Consider the following 25,726-nt stretch of genomic DNA (forward strand, 5'->3'; position numbering starts at 1 on the left):
ATTTTGTGAAGGCACATATATAGATGGTATATACCTTTGATTTTGGAGTATTTGTGTCATGGTCTAGGCCAGGGATCATGCCAGAACAATATGAACAGTGGTTTTCTGCCGCCCTCTGGTGGCCAAACGCAGCAACTCCAGATACTGGACTCTCTGGCATTTGAGTCTAGGTTTGCTGGATTCCTTTAATGCTTTGTTGTGTTCTCTGTTCATGTTGTGTGGTGCGTTTTAGCTTGTGTTTTTAAAAGGTTTATCTTTTTATGTTTCCTTTTAAAGGAACAACCCTTAACACTTTGATTGCCCAACCCGAGTTTTCTCGGGTTTACCCCCGCGGGGTGAATGCCCACTCACGAGAATTCTCGTATTTTCAATTTTTTTTTATTAGCGATCTGAAATCATATTTCATCAACCGAGTGAGAGAAAACGGGGTTTATTCAATGTATGTGATGTATAGATTGGGGGAGATGACCACAGCTAAAACGGTGCCGGGTCAGAGAGATCGAAATGTGCATGGTTTGCCTTAGAAGAGGGTGATAGAAGGAGCGGTTCAGAGGCAGTAGCCAGCAGAATGTTTAGCACACTGCCAGCGAGAGAATGTTTTGAATTCCTTGGAAGAACACATAGATAAGAGAGTGTAGGCCCAGAGCAGGAGGGAGAGAGGTTCATCTTAATGAAACGTTTAATGGTGTGAAAGGTTATTAGCACGTCGCATGACAACCAGAAGGCGGGGCCGTCGTTGCTACGACGAAGATCTATACGTCGAACGGTGTTTCCAGGTGTAAGGCAGACCAAGAAACGAATCCCACAGGAGGGAAGAGACCAAGATACTCTCTCCTCTCATCACAGAGAGGGGGGGGGGAGGAAGAATGACACATCATCATTAGCTTCGGCTACCACGAGGATGGTCTTGGCTAACAAACAGGCCTGACCATTGTTGGACTGAATAGCAGAGGGACAGTAGACTGGACTGAAAGATCATTAGATAGACTGAACACACCGAAAGATCATTAGAATAGACTCTTCAATACAATACAATCTGTTAACATCTGAGATGAGGTTTCTGTTTATCAAATAAACCACGCTTCTTCTTGTAAGGTATTTCACGTTGTCGAAGTGTCGAATTCTTACGGAGGTGGAGAATTATTATGGTTTGCGGATTGTACTAACAGGGAGAGATAAGGATTTTATCAGCCAATGTCGGAGACGTCAGGACCATTAAAATGACACAACGCAGAGGAATTGGATGGAGAGCCAAACAGACGAAGACGTGATACTGGCCAGATTGATCAGGATCTAACAGTTGGTGCCGATGACAGCCGGATTTGCAAGAGATAAGAACAACGGATAAAGACTTTTTCAATAATGGGGCGACAGTGGACAACAGTCATCGTGTGTGGAAGAATCATGATCGAGCAAGGCCGGCCAGCCCTGGGAGAGAGCGGCGAGTCGAGCGGTCATGAGGCGTTTAGGAGAAAGATGTGAGTTCACTGTGCACACATGGTTGTTTTGATCTTTTAAGCCAAATAAAAATGAACAGATAGTGCATCCGTAAACATTTCTAGTTTGACACAGAGAGAATGCCAGCTGTAATAATATGAGCAGAGAGCCATGGTGAAAATCGAGGGTGTTATCTACAGAGAATGAAAAGCAAACGAGGCAGGCTGCACAGTTTTGGTTTAAGGAGGGTAAATGCGAGATGAGGAAAGGGGGGGGAACGCTTGAACCAGATCAAAATAATTGTTATGGCGGGACTGTCGTCATGACAGAAGGAAAGTCGAGAGGAGATTGTACCAGTGTGTATTATGTCCGATCAGGCAAGAGTATTAGTCTGAGAAAGCGTCCCCTGATATGGATAGGAAAGAGAGGAAAACAGCAGTGTTTTTAGGCCTTGGAAGGAAGGGCAGCGGCCGTTTGTTTGAGAGAGTAGCCATTTGCACCGAGACAAGATGGCCGCAAGGAGCCACGAGGAGGATGAGACAAGATGGCCGTGAGCCACGAGGAGATAACAACAGATAAGAACCAGGAAGTGACACGTCAACTAAAACACCATAGAGGAGGAGTAGGTCGCCACCTAGTGGCGGAGGGGGGGGGGGGGGGTAGTGCTGGGGAGTTTTCATTACCCATAGGGGAATATTTAGATATAGGTCTGTACTACCATCTAGTGGCGGATTGGGGGAGTGATTCAAGTTATAGAATCTAATGAGCACAGAGAGTGGATTATTATAATAATAATATTAGATATACAGGTTAATTAAATAGAGTTTAATGATACAATGGATTAAATAAGAATTGCACAGAGAGGAGGTGCAGTTATTTGAATGGGTTAATTATGGAATAAAGAGGGAGTTTGATCTCCAGTGGGGCCTTCTCACACCTGATAGATAGGCAGGGTCTTCAGAAGACACGTCACCAGAAAGAACTAGCGCGCGCTGGGGGTCACCCGTGGGACGAAGAGATAGAGTTGCGCGGAGTGGGTATCGGTTAGCTGCTGGTGTCACGCCGGAAGACAACAAACAGGGAAACAGCCCTGTAGGACAGATATGGGTGTGGAGAAGGTGGTAGACTAATAGCAAAACAAGGGAAGTCGAATGTACAGACGACTGCTGGTGTTGTGTTTCTGCTTTCAGCGGGGGGCGACACCGACCACAGTGGAGACGACCAGGAGACAGACTTGAGGAGGAGGAAGCAGCAGGGGCCAGGCACCGCAGCCTGGTACACAGATCATCCACGACGAGAGAGAGGAGACGGCGGCGGTGGAGGAGCAGATGTGGAGAGGACAGCCAGAGACACTGAGCAGTAGCAGACCAGGGGAGACATTTTTGCCTAGGGGACCCGCCCTGGAAGGGGGACCAGCTCAGGAAAGGAGCCGTCACTGAAAGGGGCCCTTGCCCTAGGAGACGGGACCGGCCCAAGATGGGAAGTGTACTGTAAAAGGGAAGGGAGCGCTCTGATTTGGACGTGGGGTGTACCTAATAGGGGGGCCGAAGGGTTCAGGTGTGTTGTCTGAAAAGTTGCAATCTGTGTTTTTATCTGTCTCTCTCTCTCTATCTCTCCTCCCTGACCGTTGTTTATCCTTTCTGGTTTGGGTGTGATGCGGGTAATGGAAAACAATAAGGAAAAACAGCAGACGGAGGGGCCCTCATTGTTATGAGTCTATTTTTGGGTATAATTAATTGAAAAACCAAGTAGTCTGTTGATTCTGAAAGTTGATAAGAACGGCCTCTGTGCGTTTCAGGACTTAAGAGAATTTTATGATCTTCCCGGCGAGTCCTTCTTTCTTTACCTTCAACTAAGGTCAGCACTGAGGGCGCATGGCGTACCGTGGGCTCAAGCCTTGCACTCACACCCCTTCCTCAGGCTCATAGTGGACAGGACGACATCCAGAGGGTTTGTCTCCGACTTTTATACGCTCTTAATTCAATCCACGTATAAAAATTTATCATTGGATACAATCTGGCGTGTGGATATCCCGGAGTTGGACCCCGAGTTTGACTGGGATGATGTTTGGGCAAATGTGGCATTATCTTCCCGCAACCCCAATCACCAGCAAATAAATTTTAATTATATTCATAGGACCTATCTTACACCTAGGAAGCTATATGCTATGGGACTGATAACCGACTCTCGGTGCACTTTGTGCTCTCAAAAGGCCACTGGCACTTATATGCATATGTATTGGGATTGCCCACCAGTAGCCCGCTTCTGGAGGTCAATAACGGACAAACTTTCAGATCTGTGTGGCTTAACTATCCCATTCACAGCTGTTACGCTACTCCTGAACGATATAACGACACTACCCGCGTCCGTACAACTGAAAAGGGTTGTCCTAGCGGGCGTCACAGCAGCGAAGAAGCTAATAGCAATGAGATGGAAGGAGCCTGAGAAGCTTACAATGATTAACTGGTCCCTAACTCTATTGGATGTGATTTATCTTGAGATATCCACGGCCCGGGTGATCGGGGTAGGGCAGGCTGGAATTGACCTGTGGTTCGCAGCAGCTGAGAAGGTAAAGACCGCAGTGTGCGGCTGAGCGGGGTTGGGGCGCTTGATCGGGGGGGTCCGGCGGTCTCTGGGGAGGGGGAGGAGGAAATGTCTTGTCTGTCTTGGTTTTTGTCTTGTCCTTCTTAACTTTGACTGGGGGGATTTTAGGGGGGGTTGGTATTTAGCTATTCTGCGCTATATGTCAATTCACATGCCATCTCCCCAAGGGACTAATATTGGCAGACTGATTGACCTGTCAACCAACTTGGAGGAAGAATTTCTTTCTTTTTACACTTTACCTTCTGCGAGTTTGGCAGTCTTGAACATGTGTAAGGGACCTAGGCTATCTACAGTAAATCTGCGGCAACACTCTCATAAACAATCTTTTAAGTCACTCCACTTTGTAAAGGTGGGGAAAGGTTGCCATGTTTTGAAGACCCTTTTTGTTATTGAAGTAGCCATCTATATTTGATAGGTTGGACACTGTTTCTTTTTGTCTTTATAATTTATTATTCTGTATTATTATTGTTTGTTATTCTCCTGTGAAGTTATGTTTTTTGTTACTGTGGTTATTGTGTTGTCCTGTTTCATGTAATTAATAATAAAAAAAATTTGATAAAAAATAATAATAATCAAAGGGGGGAATGAGAGAAAACGGGGTTTATTCAATGTATGTGATGTATAGATTGGGGGGAGATGACCACAGCTAAAACGGTGCCGGGTCAGAGAGATCGAAATGTGCATGGTTTGCCTTAGAAGAGGGTGATAGAAGGAGCGGTTCAGAGGCAGTAGCCAGCAGAATGTTTAGCACACTGCCAGTGAGAGAATGTTTTGAATTCCTTGGAAGAACACATAGATAAGAGAGTGTAGGCCCAGAGCAGGAGGGAGAGAGGTTCATCTTAATGAAACGTTTAATGGTGTGAAAGGTTATTAGCACGTCGCATGACAACCAGAAGGCGGGGCCGTCGTTGCTACGACGAAGATCTATAAGTCGAACGGTGTTTCCGGGTGTAAGGCAGACCAAGAAACGAATCCCACAGGAGGGAAGAGACCAAGACACTCTCTCCTCTCATCACAGAGAGGGGGGGGGAAGGAAGAATGACACATCATCATTAGCTTCGGCTACCACGAGGATGGTCTTGGCTAACGAACAGGCCTGACCATTGTTGGACTGAATAGCAGAGGGACAGTAGACTGGACTGAAAGATCATTAGATAGACTGAACACACCGAAAGATCATTAGAATAGACTCTTCAATACAATACAATCTGTTAACATCTGAGCTGAGGTTTCTGTTTATCAAATAAACCACGCTTCTCCTTGTAAGGTATTTCACGTTGTCGAAGTGTCGAATTCTTACGGAGGTGGAGAATTATTATGGTTCGCGGATTGTACTAACGGGGAGAGATAAGGATTTTATCAGCCAATGTCGGAGACGTCAGGACCATTAAAATGACACAACGCAGAGGAATTGGATGGAGAGCCAAACAGACGAAGACGTGATACTGGCCAGATTGATCAGGATCTAACACGAGTTTACCGTTGGAAATCCAGCCACTCCAGGGGCTCATATGTGAAAAAAGCGCCCCCTATCGTCTCCCAGATGGTAATTCACCCTTTTGGATTGAACTCAATGAAAATGAATGAGAAAAAAAATTCCTGACTCCACATTTTACTTCTCACTCACGCAGCCGGGGTCGATCAGCTCCACTAGTGAGCCTCAGAGCAGCGGGGATTATGTGTTTTTACAGTATACACGGTAAATCAATAAAAGGATTGATTTTTTCGAATGGCGATCAGGAATTGGAATAATCCATTTGGATACCATCTGATCTCAGGTAAGGAATCTATGTTACCATTCTTAGGATAATCAGACTCGTTTTCACGGAGATATAAGCTTTTATGTGATATGGCTGATTGACTGCAAGTGGTCAGGAAATAGGAGAATCGATTTTCAGCTCGCGGCCAGAGCGTGCATGCGTGCACATGTACTATCGATAATCTAGCGTTTATTTGAGGGCGATTCATAAATAGGCAGAAAAATGTCAACATTCTAGAATATTCGAATAAAGGGCGATTATCATGGAATGTCTTTGTTTTTTGTTTTATGTATGCACTGTTATTGGATCAGTATAACCAGACCTAGACCACCTCTAACTCTAACCCCTAACCAGACCTAGGCCACCTCTAACTTTAACCCCTAAGTTAGGGTTGTGACTTAGAGGTGGTCTAGGTCCGGATAGGGGTTAAGAGTTGGTCTAGCCCTTTACATCCATCTATCTAAATAATAATAATAAATTATAATGAATGCTTAACTACCCCTAAGTTACCCTAACCAGACCTAGACCACCTCTAACTCTAACCACTAACCAGACCTATTCCATGTGGCACTTTAACACTGACCTCAGAATGTGATTTTATATAATGTTTTATGCAAGCAGATTGCAATCAGTGTGTACTACTACTAGTACTACTGTGTGTTCTGTTTACTTAGTTTACAGTATCCTGTTATAGAATAAACCGCTGCCAGACACAGCAGAGAGAGAGAGGACAGACATGACAGAGAGGACAGACACAGCAGAGAGAGGACAGACATGACAGAGAGAAAGGAAAGACACAGCAAACAGAAGACACACAGAGTTCAGCGTTGTCTCTCTGGTCAGAAACAACGTCACCACATCCGTAATGCTCTCTTTGATGCATACATTGGACCATGTCTACACCAACATATACTGTAGGAGCAACAATACATTGGACCATGTCTACACCAACATATACTGTAGGAGCAATAATACATTGGACCAGGTCTACACCAACATATATACGTCCTGTGTATCACTTGTGCCGCCGACTCAGATTCCCCTAGGTTAAAAAATAAATAAATAATAAATTTAGTTTTTTTCCATTAACAAAAAATAGACAAAAATGTCATCCGTTTTCGTCGACTAAATTGAGACAAAAACTGACTAAGACTAAAATGCTCAGACATTTAGTTGACTAAAACTGACTAAACGAAAAATAAATGAAGATGACTAAATATGATGAAAACGAAAAAGGATCACTTGACACATGACTAAGACTAAAACTAAAATGAAAATAGCTGCCAAAATTAACACTGGACCCGAGGAACAGTACCAGAGGGAAGCCCGGGGAAGGGCGGGCGGGGCAAAGGGCCAGGGCGGCCAGAGACGGGGACAAAGGCCCGATGATGGGGGCCGGAAATGTGGACAGAGGCCCGGTGAGGGGGACTGGACACGGGGATGAAGGGCCGGTGAGGGGGACTGGAAACGGGGACGGAGGACCGGTCAGGGGGCCTGGAGCAAAGGGGCGTGGGCGTCAGACCTGGAGCAGGACCCCGGATGAGGGACCCTCCAGGCGCAGGACTTGGGGCCGGACCAGAAGAGCCGGAGCGGAGGCGCGAGGTCTCCACGTGCAGACCTCGGGACCGGGTGCAGAACCCCGGAAGGGGGTCTCTGCAGATGAAGACCACGGCGAAGACCACGGCGAAGACCATGGCAACGACCACGGCGTAGAGCTGGACCAGACGAAGAGCCGGGACCAGACGAGGAGCCGGGGCCAGTCGAGGAGCCGGAATCAGTCGAGGAGCCGGAACCAGTCGAGGAGCCGGGACCAGACGAGGAGCCGGAACCAGACGAGGAGCCGAGACCAGACGAGGAGCCGGGGCCCGTCGAGGAGGCCGGGTCAGGCGTGGGAGCCGGACCGGGCGTAGCACCTGGGACTAAGCTAACAGGGGCTAGGCTGGCAGTAGAGGCTGGGTTAGCTGAAGAAGCCCTGCTAACTGTGAGGGCTTTACTAGCATTTCTAGACTTGCTAGCAGTAGCAGGGGGAGCTAAGCCTGTACTAAAGGCCGGAACCACACTGAGTCTCCTAACTAAGGAAGCCAAAGGTTTAGCTGTAGGGCGTGTAGAACTAGCAGTGGCTAACCTAGCAGGGGATGCTAAGGAGGTAGCTGACAAAGCTATATTGGCTAAAGGGGCTACAGGGCCTGGGCTAGCAGGGAGAGCTGAGTTAGCAGGGAGAGCTACGGTGCTAGCTGAAGAGGCTAAACTAGCAGACAGGGCTGGACTAGTTGTGAAAGCCTGGCTAGCCGAAAAAGCTAAACTAGCAGACAGGGCTGAACTAGTTGTGAAAGCCTGGCTAGCTGAAGAGGCTAAACTAGCAGTCAAGGCTGGACTAGCTGTGAAAGCCTGGCTAGCAGAAGAGGCTAAACTAGCAGACAGTGCTGAGCTAGTTGAGAAAGCCTGGCTAGCTGAAGAGGCTAAACTAGCAGTCAAGGCTGGACTAGCTGTGAAAGCCTGGCTAGCAGAAGAGGCTAAACTAGCAGACTGTGCTGAGCTAGTTGAGAAAGCCTGGCTAGCTGAAGGAGCTTTGCTAGCCTCCCTAGACTTACTAGCAGTAGCAGAAGGAGCTAAGCTAGAGATACAGACTGAGGCCACAGTGAATCTCCTAACAGAAGAAACCATTGACTTGGTTGTGGGGGCAGAGGTTCTGCTAGCTGTGTTAGCTACGGTAGCTATGCTAGCGGCTATGCTAGTAGCCTGGACTGTGTTAACAGAGCTGGGGTTAGCATTACTAGCTGCGGAAGCTAGGCTAACGGCTGGGCTAACAGCCTGGGCAGTGTTAACAGGGCTAGAGTTAGCAGTAGTAGCTGGGGAAGCTAGGCTAACGGCTGGGCTAACAGCCTGGGCAGTGTTAACAGGGCGAGAGTTAGCAGTACTAGCTGGGGAGGCTAACGGCTGTGCTATGTGTACCTGCGGAGGAAGGCGTGCTGGTAACCGGAGCTTCGAGAGCAACGGACAGGAGCTCCCGAATCAGCCAACGGATCACACGGCTGTGTGCCTCCAGCTGGAGAGCCTGCTCCTCACTGCGTTCACCGACCGAGGTGAGCAGCGTGTACATAGTCCATTTCTCCTCTGAAGACGAAGAGAGGAAATCCCACTTGAAGAATCTCTCCATCAAGAGGAGCGCGTCGCTAGCTCTTGCTGTCTTCGTGCGTGCTGGGATCAGAACTGGTCGCACCATTCTGTGAGGGTTTCGGTGTGGTATTGAAGAGTACACCCCAAATGCAGGTAACACGAGCAGAGAGAGAAGAGGCTGAGGCGACGGAATGAAGTGAACAGGCTTTTACTAGCAGTTGCAAACAGGATACACGTTAAAACTGTTACAAACAAAAGCATACTGCAAAACCCGAAAACAATACACAGCAATGCTGGAAGAATAAAGACTAAATAGGAACAGACTAACTGGGAATATAAGTGACAAGAGGTGAGTACGTGACCGAAACCAACTATGTGAAACAATACACTGAAACAAGGCAATGGTGCGAATTACTGCCCGTAATTACTAACAAGTGCCAGCTGGTATAAGGCCAGGCATGGCCTAGGCTGGGGAACACAGGATAGTAAAACAACTCACATCATTGATAAAAGCATGTGTAAAGGAATATCAAAAAAGGAACAACCCTTAAAAGGAACATATGTAAAAATGTTAACACTAATAAAAACAAGTGAAAAGGGAAAGGCCTTAAAGGGACACATGTAAAGTATTATCACTTAGAGAATACATATCGCTGCTGTCGGGACAAAACCTCATAACTCCATTTTTTGAATTTTTTTTTTATTATATAAATCAACTCCGTAGATCATCCTCCATATGTGTGTGTGGGTTTTACAAAGTTTAAACAATGGAAAAGCATTAAACCGATCATCTGTCTAAACCTCCTAACTCTATTCACCCTCAAATCTGTGTTCGTTTTTTTCATCTGCTGAAAAGTTGGGTTTTTGGAGTTATGAGGTTTTGTCCCGACAGCAGCGATATGTAAAAGAGTTAACACTAATAAAACCATGTGAAAAGGGATAAGCCTTAAGGAACACATGTAAACTATTAACCCTTAGAGAATACACATGTAAAAGAGTTAACACTAACTGAGCAACTCCACTGGAGCAGTTGGGGGTTAAGTGCCTTGCTCAAGGACACTTCAGCGGTTGGTGTTAAGGGGATAGGAGAGAGTTATTAATTCACTTCCCCAGCCCAGATTTTTCCTGCCGGTCCGGGGGATCGAACCAGCGACCTTCCGGTCACAAACCCGCTTCTCTAACCTTAAGGCCACCGCTGCCCCCTCAAAGAGTTAACATTTAAGTTTTGTACCAAAGTATCCATCGGACGTTAAGCATGTAATTTCCCTGGCTGCTCGCCATTGTAATTGCTTTTTTGCAGACATGGGATATTTTCTAACCCCTGTCCCTGTCTCTCTGAGTGGATATATCAATATAGAGATTCCAGTGACCTTCTACCTCATACTGGACATGAGCACCACTGGCCCCATGGAAATGTTTCATATCGCCTTCTGTCCGACCTACAACGTCAAACCATACCTGCTCTACCCCAACCTATTCTGAGTGGTTCTCCTGCCCCCCCCCCCGGGGCAAATGGCCCTGAGCCATCGTCTTGTATTTCATCCTGTATACTAGCGCTTGTAGTAGTTCTTAGTTCCATTTACTACTTTCATTTCATAATTTTCTTATATACTTTGATTCTATTGCTACTATGTATGCATATGTATACTTATTAGTGCTGTCAATCGATTAAAATATTTAATCTGATTAATCGCAAGATTGTCCATAGTTAACTCGTGATTAATCGCAAATTAATCACATTTTTCTTTTCTTTTCTAAATCTACCTTAAACCGATATTTTTCAAGTTTTAATACTCTTATCAACATGAGAGTCAACAAATGCTTGCTTTATGCAGCAATTTAACACTATCAGTGCCGGCCGTGTTTTCCTTTTTACCCCCTTGAATGCCATCATCCACTTCAATGTTAGCGTTAAAAACGCATAATCTTTGTTTTAAATTGTGTGTCTAATCTGCCCGTCGCTTATCAATGACTTGTTTGCAGTCAACATTGTCGAAACGAATTTTTTTTAATCGGTTCATATCCTTTTTATAGCATTTCGAAAAGCTATCGTTCTCTCGAAAATTTCCGGAAAATAGAAAGATGCCCCCATAAACGGCATTTATTGGAATATTCTCGAATACACTAGACACGTTGTCATTTGTCGGCCTATTTATGAATCGTTTTCAAATAAACGCTAGATTATCGATAGTATATGTGTACTTATGCACGCTATAGAAGCGGGCTGAAAAATCTATTCTCTCATTTCCTCAACATCACACACACACACACACACACACACACACACACACACACACACACATACACACACACGGCACATGCTGATATCTCAGTGAATACAGCTCTGATTATCCTAAAACTGGTAACATAGACTCCTTACCTTAGATCAGATGTTCTCCAAAAAGATTATTCCAATTCCTGATCGCCATTCCAAATATCGATCGCGTTTATTGATTGATTATTGGCTGCTGTAAATATATATTCCACGGTGCTTTCCAACTCGCGATCACTACCCTCTACATCAGACGGCTCGCCAGCACAGTGGAGCCAGTAGGCTCCCCCCACAGGGATCCAGCAGTATAATCAAATGGCCTGCAGTTACACAGGGATAGACGATAGGGGGCGGTATTTTCCCATCTGAGCTCCTAGAGGGTCTGCTGTACCAACGGGAGACTCGGTTGATGAAATAAGAATTCAGATCGCTAATAAAAAAATCAAACGACAATTAGCGTCTGCGGCACTCAACGGGGGGCATGATAGGACGATAATACACGTCGCTGGCACTCAAAGTGTTAACACAAAAGGATGACCCTCATGCATTGCAAATTTGCATCAAAACAGAGTGATGCACAAAATAACTTAAAAGAAAATAATAATTTAAAACAATGAATAAAGTGTGCATGAAGGAGTCATTGCCTCGAGTGTTAGTATGTCATAGACTGCAGTGACTGTTCTTCCCCATATCGGTTATGAACACAACTGAGGTCATGGATCAGCTTCATACCGTCTTCTGTCCGACCTACAACGTCTAAACCATGCCTGTTCTACTTCATTGCTGCTACATGCTATTGTTGCATGTACATATATGTGTTTTATTACACGTATATGTGTAACGGTTGTGACATCGTCACCTTAAACTTCGATGCCCCAAGGCTGTTTCGAACCCGTGGTCTGCCACACCACGGGCAACAGCACAGACCGCTATACCAAGAAGTGAACTCACTGCTTTGTAACGTGTCTATGTGTCTTTTGAGGATGAGTTTAACCCATAGCACCGCTACTCACCCCAGTCACACATCCAAGTTGGGGGATCCCCTTTGAAACAGCCCTTCTAAATGTAGCACCCTGAAAATATGGCTATTATTCAGAAGTGCTGACTTGCCTTTTATCTCCCCTGGTGCACCAAGACATACTAACTAGTTTCCATTAATATTCTCTCGGACAATGACGCGGGCTTCTCCTTTTCTACCGGCTGGAATATGGATTATAAGCAGTATCACTGGATCATATTCACCCATCCAGTTTTCCCTGTGTGGCTAGTTGGCGACCAGCAGGGGGCGGTGGCAGGCAGTGAGCGTACGAGAGCGACGGGGGAGGAAGCAGGTAAATGGAGACGGAAGGAAGAGAACGAGCCTCTTCGAGTTTGGACTTGGATGTGATCAGACGTGTCTCTACAGAGCCCCCGTTGTGGAGCGCACGGGCGAACGTATTGAACTTGAGTATATTACGGGTTATCCTAGAAGAGTAACCGTAGTGGAGCGTTGCATGTTTTCCCCACTGAATAACCCTAGTGATACAACGAGTTATCCTAGAAGAAGTGCGGTATAACCAAGTGTGGCTTAAGTTAAAGATATTCCCTCTAGTGAGGTGCCCCGCCAGCGTGGCCTGAAGAGGACCGGTGTTTAGAGACACCCTGCATCATTATATATCACGGCTAGCAGGAGGGCTGTTTGGGACCCAGAGAGTAGCTTCAGTGTAAGGTAGGGCAAGTGTATGGCTGCGCGTCTATCCAGCACCGGCCGTCAACAACCAGTCTTCGCCGGCGTGGATGTCTGCTCTGCACCGGCGGTCTTCAGCCCAGCACGGGAGTTCTTCCCGTCCAGCAGAGGCGCCATCATCCAGCACACGCTCACAGCCCGCTACTGCTTCCTCTGCTCCAGCCCCGCTTGCTAGTGCCCGTGATGAGAGCGTTTGACCCAATCTTGCTACCCCGAACAGTGGGGGCGCGGCGAGGACGCCATCTTGGTTGAGTACCTCAGAGTGCCAGTGCGCCGGATCTTATTGCACAGTACACAGTGTAATGCGGCCTACGGGCGAAGCTAATGGTTGCTAACTACAGTTCATAGGGGTACCCCATATACATTCTATGCTGGCATTAGTATAGGACTCTTGTTTTGGTACAGTGGGCCCACATTTTTTATTTCCTTTGAGTGTGATAACGTGTTGGTTCTTTAATAATAATTCCCATTTAATTAACCCTTTCCCTGTGGGGAGGTTACAGACCTGGTGCATCATAAGTAAAGCCTTAGAGGTATTATACATGGTACTAACCCAGACGTGGGTGATGAGTCGAGCACATTGGAATATATTATCCCTGGTACTGACCCAGAGGTTGGTGTAAATAAGAGTATATAAGGTCTTGAGTTACAAACGGAGTAATAGTAGGACTTCATTCTATTTGACAATTCTTATTAAATCCTTGTAACCGAATAGTACCAACTAACATAACGGCTTAAATGGGGTTCTGTGTGCGTGTCCATTCCTGTGCCCAGTATTAGCCATTTTGGTGTGGGTAACGTTGCTGCAATTAAACCCTTCCTATTCCACCTTTCCCTTCTTACTGTAAGGTTTCTAGTGTCACTGAGGGAGGGTACTGCTTGCGGGGGGAACCAAGTTATTTATTTACAATTCAGTCACTAGGTGTGGGAGGGTTAAAGGAGTAATTGGGGGAAGTGAGAGCGTGTTGGGGAGTACTGCTGACCGCCCTGGAAGGGAGAGGAAGACAAGAGTACCAGACCAGGTTGGTAAATCCCGGGCCCCATTCACTCCCACGGCCAGCCTCCAGTTGATGCTCCAGACCCAAAGACGGAGGTGCAGTCAGACAGAGATCTACTGTGTCTCGCTACCCAGTGGCTGTGCACACCCGTTCCCACGAAGCAGGGATAATCCACCCTGCTACATAAAGTTTCTCTAAAGTGCTTTTTTTGGCAAGGTTTTTCTTACCTTCGCTGGGGAATGTCTGGGAGTGTTGCATATTTTGATAATTTTTTTCGTTTCATTTAAAATTGTATCCAGGGGGCAATGGCCACTGAAATAAAGTTTTTTTTTACATACATTTTTCAGCATTGAACACATTGCAATTTGTACAACAGTTTTACTTTACTTTTCTTAATTTTTTTATGAAGAATGAGAATGTTCATCGAGCTCTTTGTTTGGAATATAAAGTGTTCATTGGTTCTTTTCCTTTGTCCCATTATTTTTTTTTGTTGGGAAGAAGAGGAATGAAAAAATAAAAATTGCCTACAGTTAAATAATAAAACAAACATAATGCAATGAAATGAAAATACAATTAAATTAAATAAGTAAAACCAAATAAAATAAAGTGGGCATGCTAGTGTCTGTACTGAGGTGAGACTCTCATCTCCTGTTTCACAACGATAAGTGTATAGTCCTTAGGATTTCACACAATAAGTACATTTCTCCTCTTATCCTTCTAAACTTTCAGCTAAAGTCTGACCTTTCGTGTTTGACATATTCTGTCCATTTTGTCCAAATCTGGTCGAATTTTTCCAGTTGGATTCTAATTGAAAATTACATCTTTTCCATTAGATATATATCATGAATTACATCTATCCAGTCTTCAATTGTGGGAGTCTCTGGTTTTAACCATCTTCTCGTCATAGTTTTCTTGCTTGCTATCAAAAGCATCTTGATCAATTTCTTATCATTGGAATCCCATTTTCTGAAGGAGATGTTCCCTATAGGTACAAGGTGTCGAAATCAAAGGGGATGCCAATCTCAAAAATGGCTTCTAGATTCCTGTGTATCTCTAGCCAGTATGGTGCCAAAGTACATATTTGGATTCTATGGTGGATTTTGTTACACTAAGGGAGGGGGCGGGGGAGCGATGAGGTAGGTTGACCGGAAGAGGGAGGGGGGGTGTTACACTAAGGGAGGGGGTGGGGGAAGGATGAGGTAGGGTGACCGGAAGGGGGTGGGGGTGGGGGGGGGGTCTTACACTACGGGAGGGGGCGGGGGAGCGATGAGGTAGGGTGACCGGAAGAGGGAGGGGGGGGGGGCTGGAGGGGGGGGTGTTACACTAAGGGGGGGTGGGGGAAGGATGAGGTAGGGTGACCGGAAGGGGGTGGGGGGTGGAGGGGGGGTCTTACACTAAGGGAGGGGGCGGGGGAACGATGAGGTAGGGTGACCGGACAGGGAGGAGGGGGGTTTTAGACAGAACGGGGTGTATCGGAAGGGGGGAGGGTAGGTGTTACACAGGAAGACACAAAGGGAGGGTATTGGAATGGGGGGAGGGGGATCAGGTGGAGGTGGTTACTCACAGGACGAGTGGCTGCTGGGGAAGCTCTTGCGGCCCTCTGAGACCAGGTCTGCTTCTCCGGTGCACAGCATTTTAGCGTTCATCTGGCCGTCGGGGAAACAGCGCTGGAAATAATCTGGCCTGGGCCTGAGAGAGAGACAGACAGCAGACAGGAGCCAAGAGCAGGGCTGGGATCAGTTCACATTCACATCCGTTCATTCAGGAGTTGGATTCTCTTTCCACTTAACCCTTTCACTGCCACACTACAGAAGTGTTACAAACGGGGGTGGCGATGAAGGGAGGAGAACACAGTTGCAGTCAAGGAAGAAGGAACGGAGGCAGAGATGAGGGGTGATGCTTAACGAGGAGATGTTTACTAACACAATCAGAATACAAAACAAACAAAAGGAACTAGTACTACTAAACAACAAAGGAAAACAAGAAAACAGCAGGGGTAGACAGGCAGGGACTCACTAGACATCAACAGGGAAGGCAGGCACGACACGGGGAAAACGAGGAGACAATGACGCCACAATGACTCGACCAACCAACAAACAATATATACTGAACCCAATTAACAATCACAACAGCTGGGGAAAGACAGGCACAAAGAACAAACAATAATCAAACCAACAGGACGAGGAACTAGGCAATACAAAACACAGGAAAGAATACCAAACACAAGAACAACCTAAACAGACAACACTTGTAACAAATAACCTACTTGTAACAATAGAAGACTTGTAATGCAGTCACATAGCATCTTAACTGACTGCATTAACTGCAGGTGAACACCAGATAGCGCCATAACACCACCATCAATCCCCTGTGTAGGACAGTAACTCCTATCATCCCAACTGTCAATGTGGGGTTGCCTCTCCCAACCTTGTGCAGGTCTAGGAGTGTAACAGTACCTCCCCCCCAATGGGCGGCTTCCAGACCCCCGAGAACAACGTCCGGACACGGGTGAAGCAGGAAGCCGGGACCCTGGAACGAACCCAGGACCCGGAGACCTGGGGCCGGGAGCCCGAGCAAAAAACCAAGGAGGGGCATAGCAGCCAGGGGGGCTGAAAACGGGTGCAGAATCCTGGAGAGGGGGGGTGGGGATGGGGACAGAGACCCGGAGAGTGGGACTGGATCCGGGGACCGAGGCCCGATGAAGGGGGGCGGGGACGGAAACAGAGGCCTGGAGAAGGAAGGCGGGGAGAGAAACAGGGGACCGAAGAGGGGAGTTGGACCTGGGCCTGGAGCCAGGGACCGAGGGTAAGGACCCCGGAGCAGGATCCCGGACGAGCGACCCTCCAGCCGCCGGACTAGGGACCGGATCAGGAGAGCCGGAACGGAGGTGCGGGGGCGACGACCCCCGGAGCAGGATCCAACACAGACCACGGCGAAGACCATGGCGAGGACCACGGCGAGGACCAGGGCGCCGATCACGGCGTAGGGCTAGACCAGACGGGGAGCCAGGACCAGTCGAGGAGCCGGGAGCCGTTGTAGCAGCCGGACCAGGTGTAGAGGCTGGGCAAGGCGTGGCATAGGGTCCGGAGATGAGGAGCCTGGAATGGTGACAGCCAGGGCTACGCTGACCGGAACCAGGCTGGCAGCGACGGCCGGATCAGCTGTGGAGGCCTTGTTAGCGGTACTAGCCCCGCTCGCCCTCTGAGCCTTGCTAGGCCTCGGAGGTCTGTGAACTGCGGGAGCTAGGCTAACCGTGGGGCCTGAGCCAGCTGTAGGGACTAGGCTACCGGGCGGAACTGTACTAGCTGTGGGCCTCTGGTCAGCTTCAAGAACTAAGCTGACCATGAACATTGAGCCTAAGCTAGCAGTGGGGACTGTGCTAGCTGGGAGGCCTGGTTAGCTGCGGGGGCTAAGCTAACGGGCGGGACTGTGCTAGCTGTGGACGTCTGGTTAGCTGCAAGAGCTAAGCTAACGGGCGGGCTGTGCTAGCTGTGGATGTCAGGTTAGCTTCAGGAACTAGGCTGACTGTGAATCTGATTTTCTATTTTTCTCCCCATCCCAATTTTAGTCGTTATGCCAATTCCCCCCCTCCCCTACCTGGTTGTTGTGCGCATGTTCCTCCTACTGGTCGGTACAAGGGAACCCTGAAGTCCACCACATGCTTCCTCCGACACATGTGGAGACAGCCAGTGGCTCTCTTCTCACCTGGCAGCGAGGACTCTCATTGGTGAAGCGTAACGCGTGGGAGGTCACGCTGCCTTCACCATTTCCTGCCTTTCACTGAGCAGGCACCCAGACCTGACCTGTAGGTGTCGCTGTCCACAACGCCAGATTACCACCCACGACTTCCCTCCCCCTAACTCAGCCAAACGAGTTAGTATGATGACCGGCCCAAGCCGCAGGGCAATGCTGACTCCGGGGGTCGAGACCGCAGCCTCTTGCATTGGTGACGAGCGCAATCTCCGCTACGCCACCCGACCGCAAGCCTGTACAACATTCTGAGCCAACTTTCACAGTAGACATACAGTAGCAGATGTCAAATATGACTCAAGATCCAGAAACAGCATAGCAATCTTGTCTTTACAAATGTTGTCAGAAGCATATTTTAGGTTAAACTTTAGGTAGAAAAGAGAAGATTTACATGCAAGCTGCCATCTTGTACACAAGCATTATCAAGATAACTTTATTAACCTGTTCCACCTGTGGAATCTTTTCTGAGAATCCGCCAAAAATATATACCTAGGTAAATGGAATATTGCTCCACTTCTACAAGGTCCATTTGCATATTATTGGTATCTAGGGACATCTATGGACCTCAGTGAATGTATTCACAGTGTCAGAAATATTGTGTCTATTACTAGGCTGCTTAAATTGTGATGAAACAAAGGAGAATATGAATTACGATTTTTCTTTGCATCTTTGACAGTGAATAACACCATGCTAATAATGACCAGACATGAAAAACTGCCACTGATCTGGTGCAGTACCTTCTTGAGATTGTGTGTACAAAACTTGTAAGGAAATTTATAATGGGAAGATGATTAAACAGAAGGTTCTGTAGATACAGTACTGAATCCTCCAATCTGGACCAATGCCATTTGAAATATTATTATAGAATATAGAATAGGAGGCTTATAAATTACCTTATTATAGCCAAATCTCACATTTATATATATATATACATATATTATCTTTCAAATGCCTGAGTTCAATTTGGATTTAGTATCACCAGGCGTGCATAAGAACAGATAATGAAATCGACTGTAATCTACTGTACTTGTTAATTTCCCCCACAGTGCAACCGTTTTGAAACTAATTTCAGATCTAATTGTTCCTACATGTTAACAATAGGGAAGAGAAACTTGAAAGCCTTTCAATATTTGTCAAAAACGTTACCTTTTGTCGCTTATTATCCCGAATATTAACAGTTATTGAAATAATTCATACAGAACTCTGAACCTTGAACCCCATAAAATCTTCCAGGAAGTGTAGTTTTAAAAACGTTCAACACAGAACGATATCTGTGGAACTCTGCTACAAAATGGCCACCCATGGTTAAACATTTCCAAAATGGTCGCCCTCTCGGAATATACTTGCCCAAAATCGAAAAGTTAAATCTATCTAATGACACTTTTAACCTATTGCTAAACTAACGTATTGATGATAATATGCATTCTACATGCTGTTGTGACATGTTACTAACATGATGTTAGTGATGTTAATACTTGAATACGTTTGAAATAAAAATCGCAACTTTTATACAACAGTCTAAAAAATATTGAGTTATGACCAGATTTCAGGACCGGTACCGGTCCTGTCGCGTGGGAGAGGTTAACTACGTCGGTTGTGGCTGCAATTGTGAATGGCTGGTTTCAAGAGGGAGGGTTCTTGTCACAGCTGAACAGCAGAAAAGCGTTGGGACGACCCCTCATTCTGTAACAACTAGGGATGCTCGATATTGGCTTTTTTACCGATACCGATATATACCGATATTGTCCAACTCTTAATTTCCGATACCGATATCAACCGATACCGATATATGCAGGGTCCCCCCCCCCCCCATTTTTTTTTTATTTCAGGTAATTAACATTACATATCTCTTGTTGTGGAATTAACACAACATTATGCATACTTTTGACAATAAATAAAATCTGAATTTGTTCTTACTTGCTTGCCTGGGTAAATAAAGGTTATAGAAATGTAAAAAAAAAAAAAAAATGAAAACCGATACCGATATTTTCCGATATCACATTTTAATGCCGATATCGGCCGATAATATCGGTAGGCCGATAATATCGGACATCCCTAGTAACAACAATGCAACACACAGGAAAAGGACATTTTCATTATAGGTCCTCTTTAAAGTCTTGTTACCTGCCGACAATCAACTTGATGGTGTTGGTGAAGACTCCGTTGAGGGCTAGAGCCAAAGACACAGCTGTAGAGAGAGGAACACAGACAGGCTTTAACATGATGACTACTGACACGCTTTAACATGACTACAGACACGCTTTAACATGACTACTGAAACACTTTAACATGACTACAGACACGCTTTAACTTGACTACAGACACACTTTAACATGACGACTACAGACACGCTTTAACATGACTACTGACAGGCTTTAACATGACTACATACATGCTTTAACATGACTACTGATACGCTTTAACATGACTACAGACATGCTTTAACATGATGACTACAGACAGGCTTTAACATGACTACAGACAGGCTTTAACATGACTACAGACACGCTTTAACATGACTACATACACACTTTAACATGACTACAGACAGGCTTTAACATGACGACAGACACACTTTAACATGACTACAGACACACTTTAACATGACGACTACAGACAGGCTTTAACATGACTACATACAGGCTTTAACATGACTACAGACAGGCTTTAACATGACTACAGACAGGCTTTAACATGACTACTGACATACTTTAACATGACTACAGACATGCTTTAACATGATGACTACAGACAGGCTTTAACATGACTACAGACAGGCTTTAACATGACTACAGACACGCTTTAACATGACTACATACACACTTTAACATGACTACAGACAGGCTTTAACATGACTACAGACACGCTTTAACATGACTACAGACACACTTTAACATGACGACTACAGACAAGCTTTAACATGACTACAGACAGGCTTTAACATGACTACAGACAGGCTTTAACATGATGACTACAGACAGGCTTTAACATGACTACAGACACGCTTTAACATGACTACATGACTACATGACTACTTTAACATGACGACTACAGACACGCTTTAACATGACTACAGACAGGCTTTAACATGATGACTACAGACAGGCTTTAACATGACTACAAACAGGCTTTAACATGACTACAGACACACTTTAACATGATGACTACAGACACGCTTTAACATGACTACAGACAGGCTTTAACATGATGACTACAGACACGCTTTAACATGACTACAGACACGCTTTAACATGACTACAGACAGGCTTTAACATGACTACAGACACGCTTTAACATGGCTACTGACACGCTTTAACATGACTACTGACAGGCTTTAACATGACGACTACAGACAGGCTTTAACATGACTACAGACAGGCTTTAACATGACTACAGACAGGCTTTAACATGACTACTGACAGGCTTTAACATGACTACAGACAGGCTTTAACATGACTACAGACACACTTTAACATGACGACTACAGACAGGCTTTAACATGACTACAGACAGGCTTTAACATGACTACAGACAGGCTTTAACATGACTACAGACATGCTTTAACATGACTACAGACACGCTTTAACATGACTACAGACATGCTTTAACATGACTACAGACAGGCTTTAACATGACTACAGACAGGCTTTAACATGACTACAGACATGTTTTAACATGACTACAGACAGGCTTTAACATGACTACAGACACGCTTTAACATGGCTACATACATGCTTTAACATGATGACTACTGACACGCTTTAACATGACTACAGACACGCTTTAACATGATGACTACAGACAGGCTTTAACATGATGACTACAGACACGCTTTAACATGACTACAGACAGGCTTTAACATGATGACTACAGACAGGCTTTAACATGATGACTACAGACAGGCTTTAACATGACTACAGACAGGCTTTAACATGATGACTACTGACACGCTTTAACATGACTACAGACACGCTTTAACATGATGACTACAGACACGCTTTAACATGACTACAGACACACTTTAACATGACTACAGACACGCTTTAACATGACTACATACACGCTTTAAACTTGACTACAGACAGGCTTTAACATGACTACAGACATGCTTTAACATGACTGCAGACACGCTTTAACATGACTACAGACACGCTTTAACATGACTACTGACAGGCTTTAACATGACGACTACAGACAGGCTTTAACATGATGACTACATACACACTTTAACATGACTACAGACAGGCTTTAACATGACTACAGACACGCTTTAACATGACTACAGACACACTTTAACATGACGACTACAGACAAGCTTTAACATGACTACAGACAGGCTTTAACATGACTACAGACAGGCTTTAACATGATGACTACAGACAGGCTTTAACATGACTACAGACACGCTTTAACATGACTACATGACTACATGACTACTTTAACATGACGACTACAGACACGCTTTAACATGACTACAGACAGGCTTTAACATGATGACTACAGACAGGCTTTAACATGACTACAAACAGGCTTTAACATGACTACAGACACACTTTAACATGACGACTACAGACACGCTTTAGCATGACTACAGACAGGCTTTAACATGATGACTACAGACAGGCTTTAACATGACTACAAACAGGCTTTAACATGACTACAGGCAGGCTTTAACATGATGACTACAGACACGCTTTAACATGACTACAGACAAGCTTTAACATGACTACAGACAGGCTTTAACATGACTACAGACACGCTTTAACATGACTACAGACACGCTTTAACATGACTACTGACAGGCTTTAACATGACGACTACAGACAGGCTTTAACATGACTACAGACAGGCTTTAACATGACTACAGACAGGCTTTAACATGACTACTGACAGGCTTTAACATGACTACAGACAGGCTTTAACATGACTACAGACACACTTTAACATGACGACTACAGACAGGCTTTAACATGACTACAGACATGCTTTAACATGACTACAGACAGGCTTTAACATGACTACAGACAGGCTTTAACATGACTACAGACACGCTTTAACATGACTACAGACACACTTTAACATGACGACTACAGACAAGCTTTAACATGACTACAGACAGGCTTTAACATGACTACAGACAGGCTTTAACATGATGACTACAGACAGGCTTTAACATGACTACAGACACGCTTTAACATGACTACATGACTACATGACTACTTTAACATGACGACTACAGACACGCTTTAACATGACTACAGACAGGCTTTAACATGATGACTACAGACAGGCTTTAACATGACTACAAACAGGCTTTAACATGACTACAGACACACTTTAACATGATGACTACAGACACGCTTTAACATGACTACAGACAGGCTTTAACATGATGACTACAGACAGGCTTTAACATGACTACAAACAGGCTTTAACATGACTACAGACAGGCTTTAACATGATGACTACAGACACGCTTTAACATGACTACAGACAAGATTTAACATGACTACAGACAGGCTTTAACATGACTACAGACACGCTTTAACATGACTACTGACACGCTTTAACATGACTACTGACAGGCTTTAACATGACGACTACAGACAGGCTTTAACATGACTACAGACAGGCTTTAACATGACTACAGACAGGCTTTAACATGACTACTGACAGGCTTTAACATGACTACAGACAGGCTTTAACATGACTACAGACACACTTTAACATGACGACTACAGACAGGCTTTAACATGACTACAGACAGGCTTTAACATGACTACAGACAGGCTTTAACATGACTACAGACATGCTTTAACATGACTACAGACACGCTTTAACATGACTACAGACATGCTTTAACATGACTACAGACAGGCTTTAACATGACTACAGACAGGCTTTAACATGACTACAGACATGTTTTAACATGACTACAGACAGGCTTTAACATGACTACAGACACGCTTTAACATGGCTACATACATGCTTTAACATGATGACTACTGACACGCTTTAACATGACTACAGACACGCTTTAACATGATGACTACAGACAGGCTTTAACATGATGACTACAGACACGCTTTAACATGACTACAGACAGGCTTTAACATGATGACTACAGACAGGCTTTAACATGATGACTACAGACAGGCTTTAACATGACTACAGACAGGCTTTAACATGATGACTACTGACACGCTTTAACATGACTACAGACACGCTTTAACATGATGACTACAGACACGCTTTAACATGACTACAGACACACTTTAACATGACTACAGACACGCTTTAACATGACTACATACACGCTTTAAACTTGACTACAGACAGGCTTTAACATGACTACAGACATGCTTTAACATGACTACAGACACGCTTTAACATGACTACAGACACGCTTTAACATGACTACTGACAGGCTTTAACATGACGACTACAGACAGGCTTTAACATGATGACTACATACACACTTTAACATGACTACAGGCAGGCTTTAACATGACTACAGACACGCTTTAACATGACTACAGACACACTTTAACATGACGACTACAGACAAGCTTTAACATGACTACAGACATGCTTTAACATGACTACAGACAGGCTTTAACATGATGACTACAGACAGGCTTTAACATGACTACAGACACGCTTTAACATGACTACATGACTACATGACTACTTTAACATGACGACTACAGACACGCTTTAACATGACTACAGACAGGCTTTAACATGATGACTACAGACAGGCTTTAACATGACTACAAACAGGCTTTAACATGACTACAGACACACTTTAACATGACGACTACAGACACGCTTTAACATGACTACAGACAGGCTTTAACATGATGACTACAGACAGGCTTTAACATGACTACAAACAGGCTTTAACATGACTACAGGCAGGCTTTAACATGATGACTACAGACACGCTTTAACATGACTACAGACAAGCTTTAACATGACTACAGACAGGCTTTAACATGACTACAGACACGCTTTAACATGACTACAGACACGCTTTAACATGACTACTGACAGGCTTTAACATGACGACTACAGACAGGCTTTAACATGACTACAGACAGGCTTTAACATGACTACAGACAGGCTTTAACATGACTACTGACAGGCTTTAACATGACTACAGACAGGCTTTAACATGACTACAGACACACTTTAACATGACGACTACAGACAGGCTTTAACATGACTACAGACATGCTTTAACATGACTACAGACAGGCTTTAACATGACTACAGACATGCTTTAACATGACTACAGACACGCTTTAACATGACTACAGACATGCTTTAACATGACTACAGACAGGCTTTAACATGACTACAGACAGGCTTTAACATGACTACAGACATGTTTTAACATGACTACAGATAGGCTTTAACATGACTACAGACACGCTTTAACATGGCTACATACATGCTTTAACATGATGACTACTGACACGCTTTAACATGACTACAGACACGCTTTAACATGATGACTACAGACAGGCTTTAACATGATGACTACAGACACGCTTTAACATGACTACAGACAGGCTTTAACATGATGACTACAGACAGGCTTTAACATGATGACTACAGACATGCTTTAACATGACTACAGACAGGCTTTAACATGATGACTACTGACACGCTTTAACATGACTACAGACACGCTTTAACATGATGACTACAGACACGCTTTAACATGACTACAGACACACTTTAACATGACTACAGACACGCTTTAACATGACTACATACACGCTTTAAACTTGACTACAGACAGGCTTTAACATGACTACAGACATGCTTTAACATGACTACAGACACGCTTTAACATGACTACAGACACGCTTTAACATGACTACTGACATGCTTTAACATGACGACTACAGACAGGCTTTAACATGATGACTACATACACGCTTTAACATGACTACAGACACGCTTTAACATGACTACATACACGCTTTAACATGACTACATACACACTTTAACATGACTACTGACACGCTTTAACATGACTACAGAAATGCTT

General features: G+C 44.9%; 1 protein-coding gene across 1 annotated transcript in view; it reads right to left on the reverse strand.

Moving 5' to 3' along the window:
• Nucleotides 1-25,726, reverse strand: part of plpp4 (phospholipid phosphatase 4) — a gene marked incomplete at both ends in the record, with an annotated part of 297,227 nt that overhangs the window by 154,177 nt on the left and 117,324 nt on the right. Inside the window, 2 exons of the mRNA XM_084321842.1 lie at nucleotides 15,479-15,603; nucleotides 19,789-19,852. Of these exons, the coding sequence (XP_084177968.1) occupies nucleotides 15,479-15,603; nucleotides 19,789-19,852 (189 nt within the window). The remainder of the gene's footprint in view (nucleotides 1-15,478; nucleotides 15,604-19,788; nucleotides 19,853-25,726) is intronic.

Source organism: Notolepis coatsorum (genome assembly GCF_963971535.1).
Source record: "Notolepis coatsorum genome assembly, chromosome: 9".
Lineage (NCBI taxonomy): Eukaryota > Metazoa > Chordata > Actinopteri > Aulopiformes > Paralepididae > Notolepis > Notolepis coatsorum.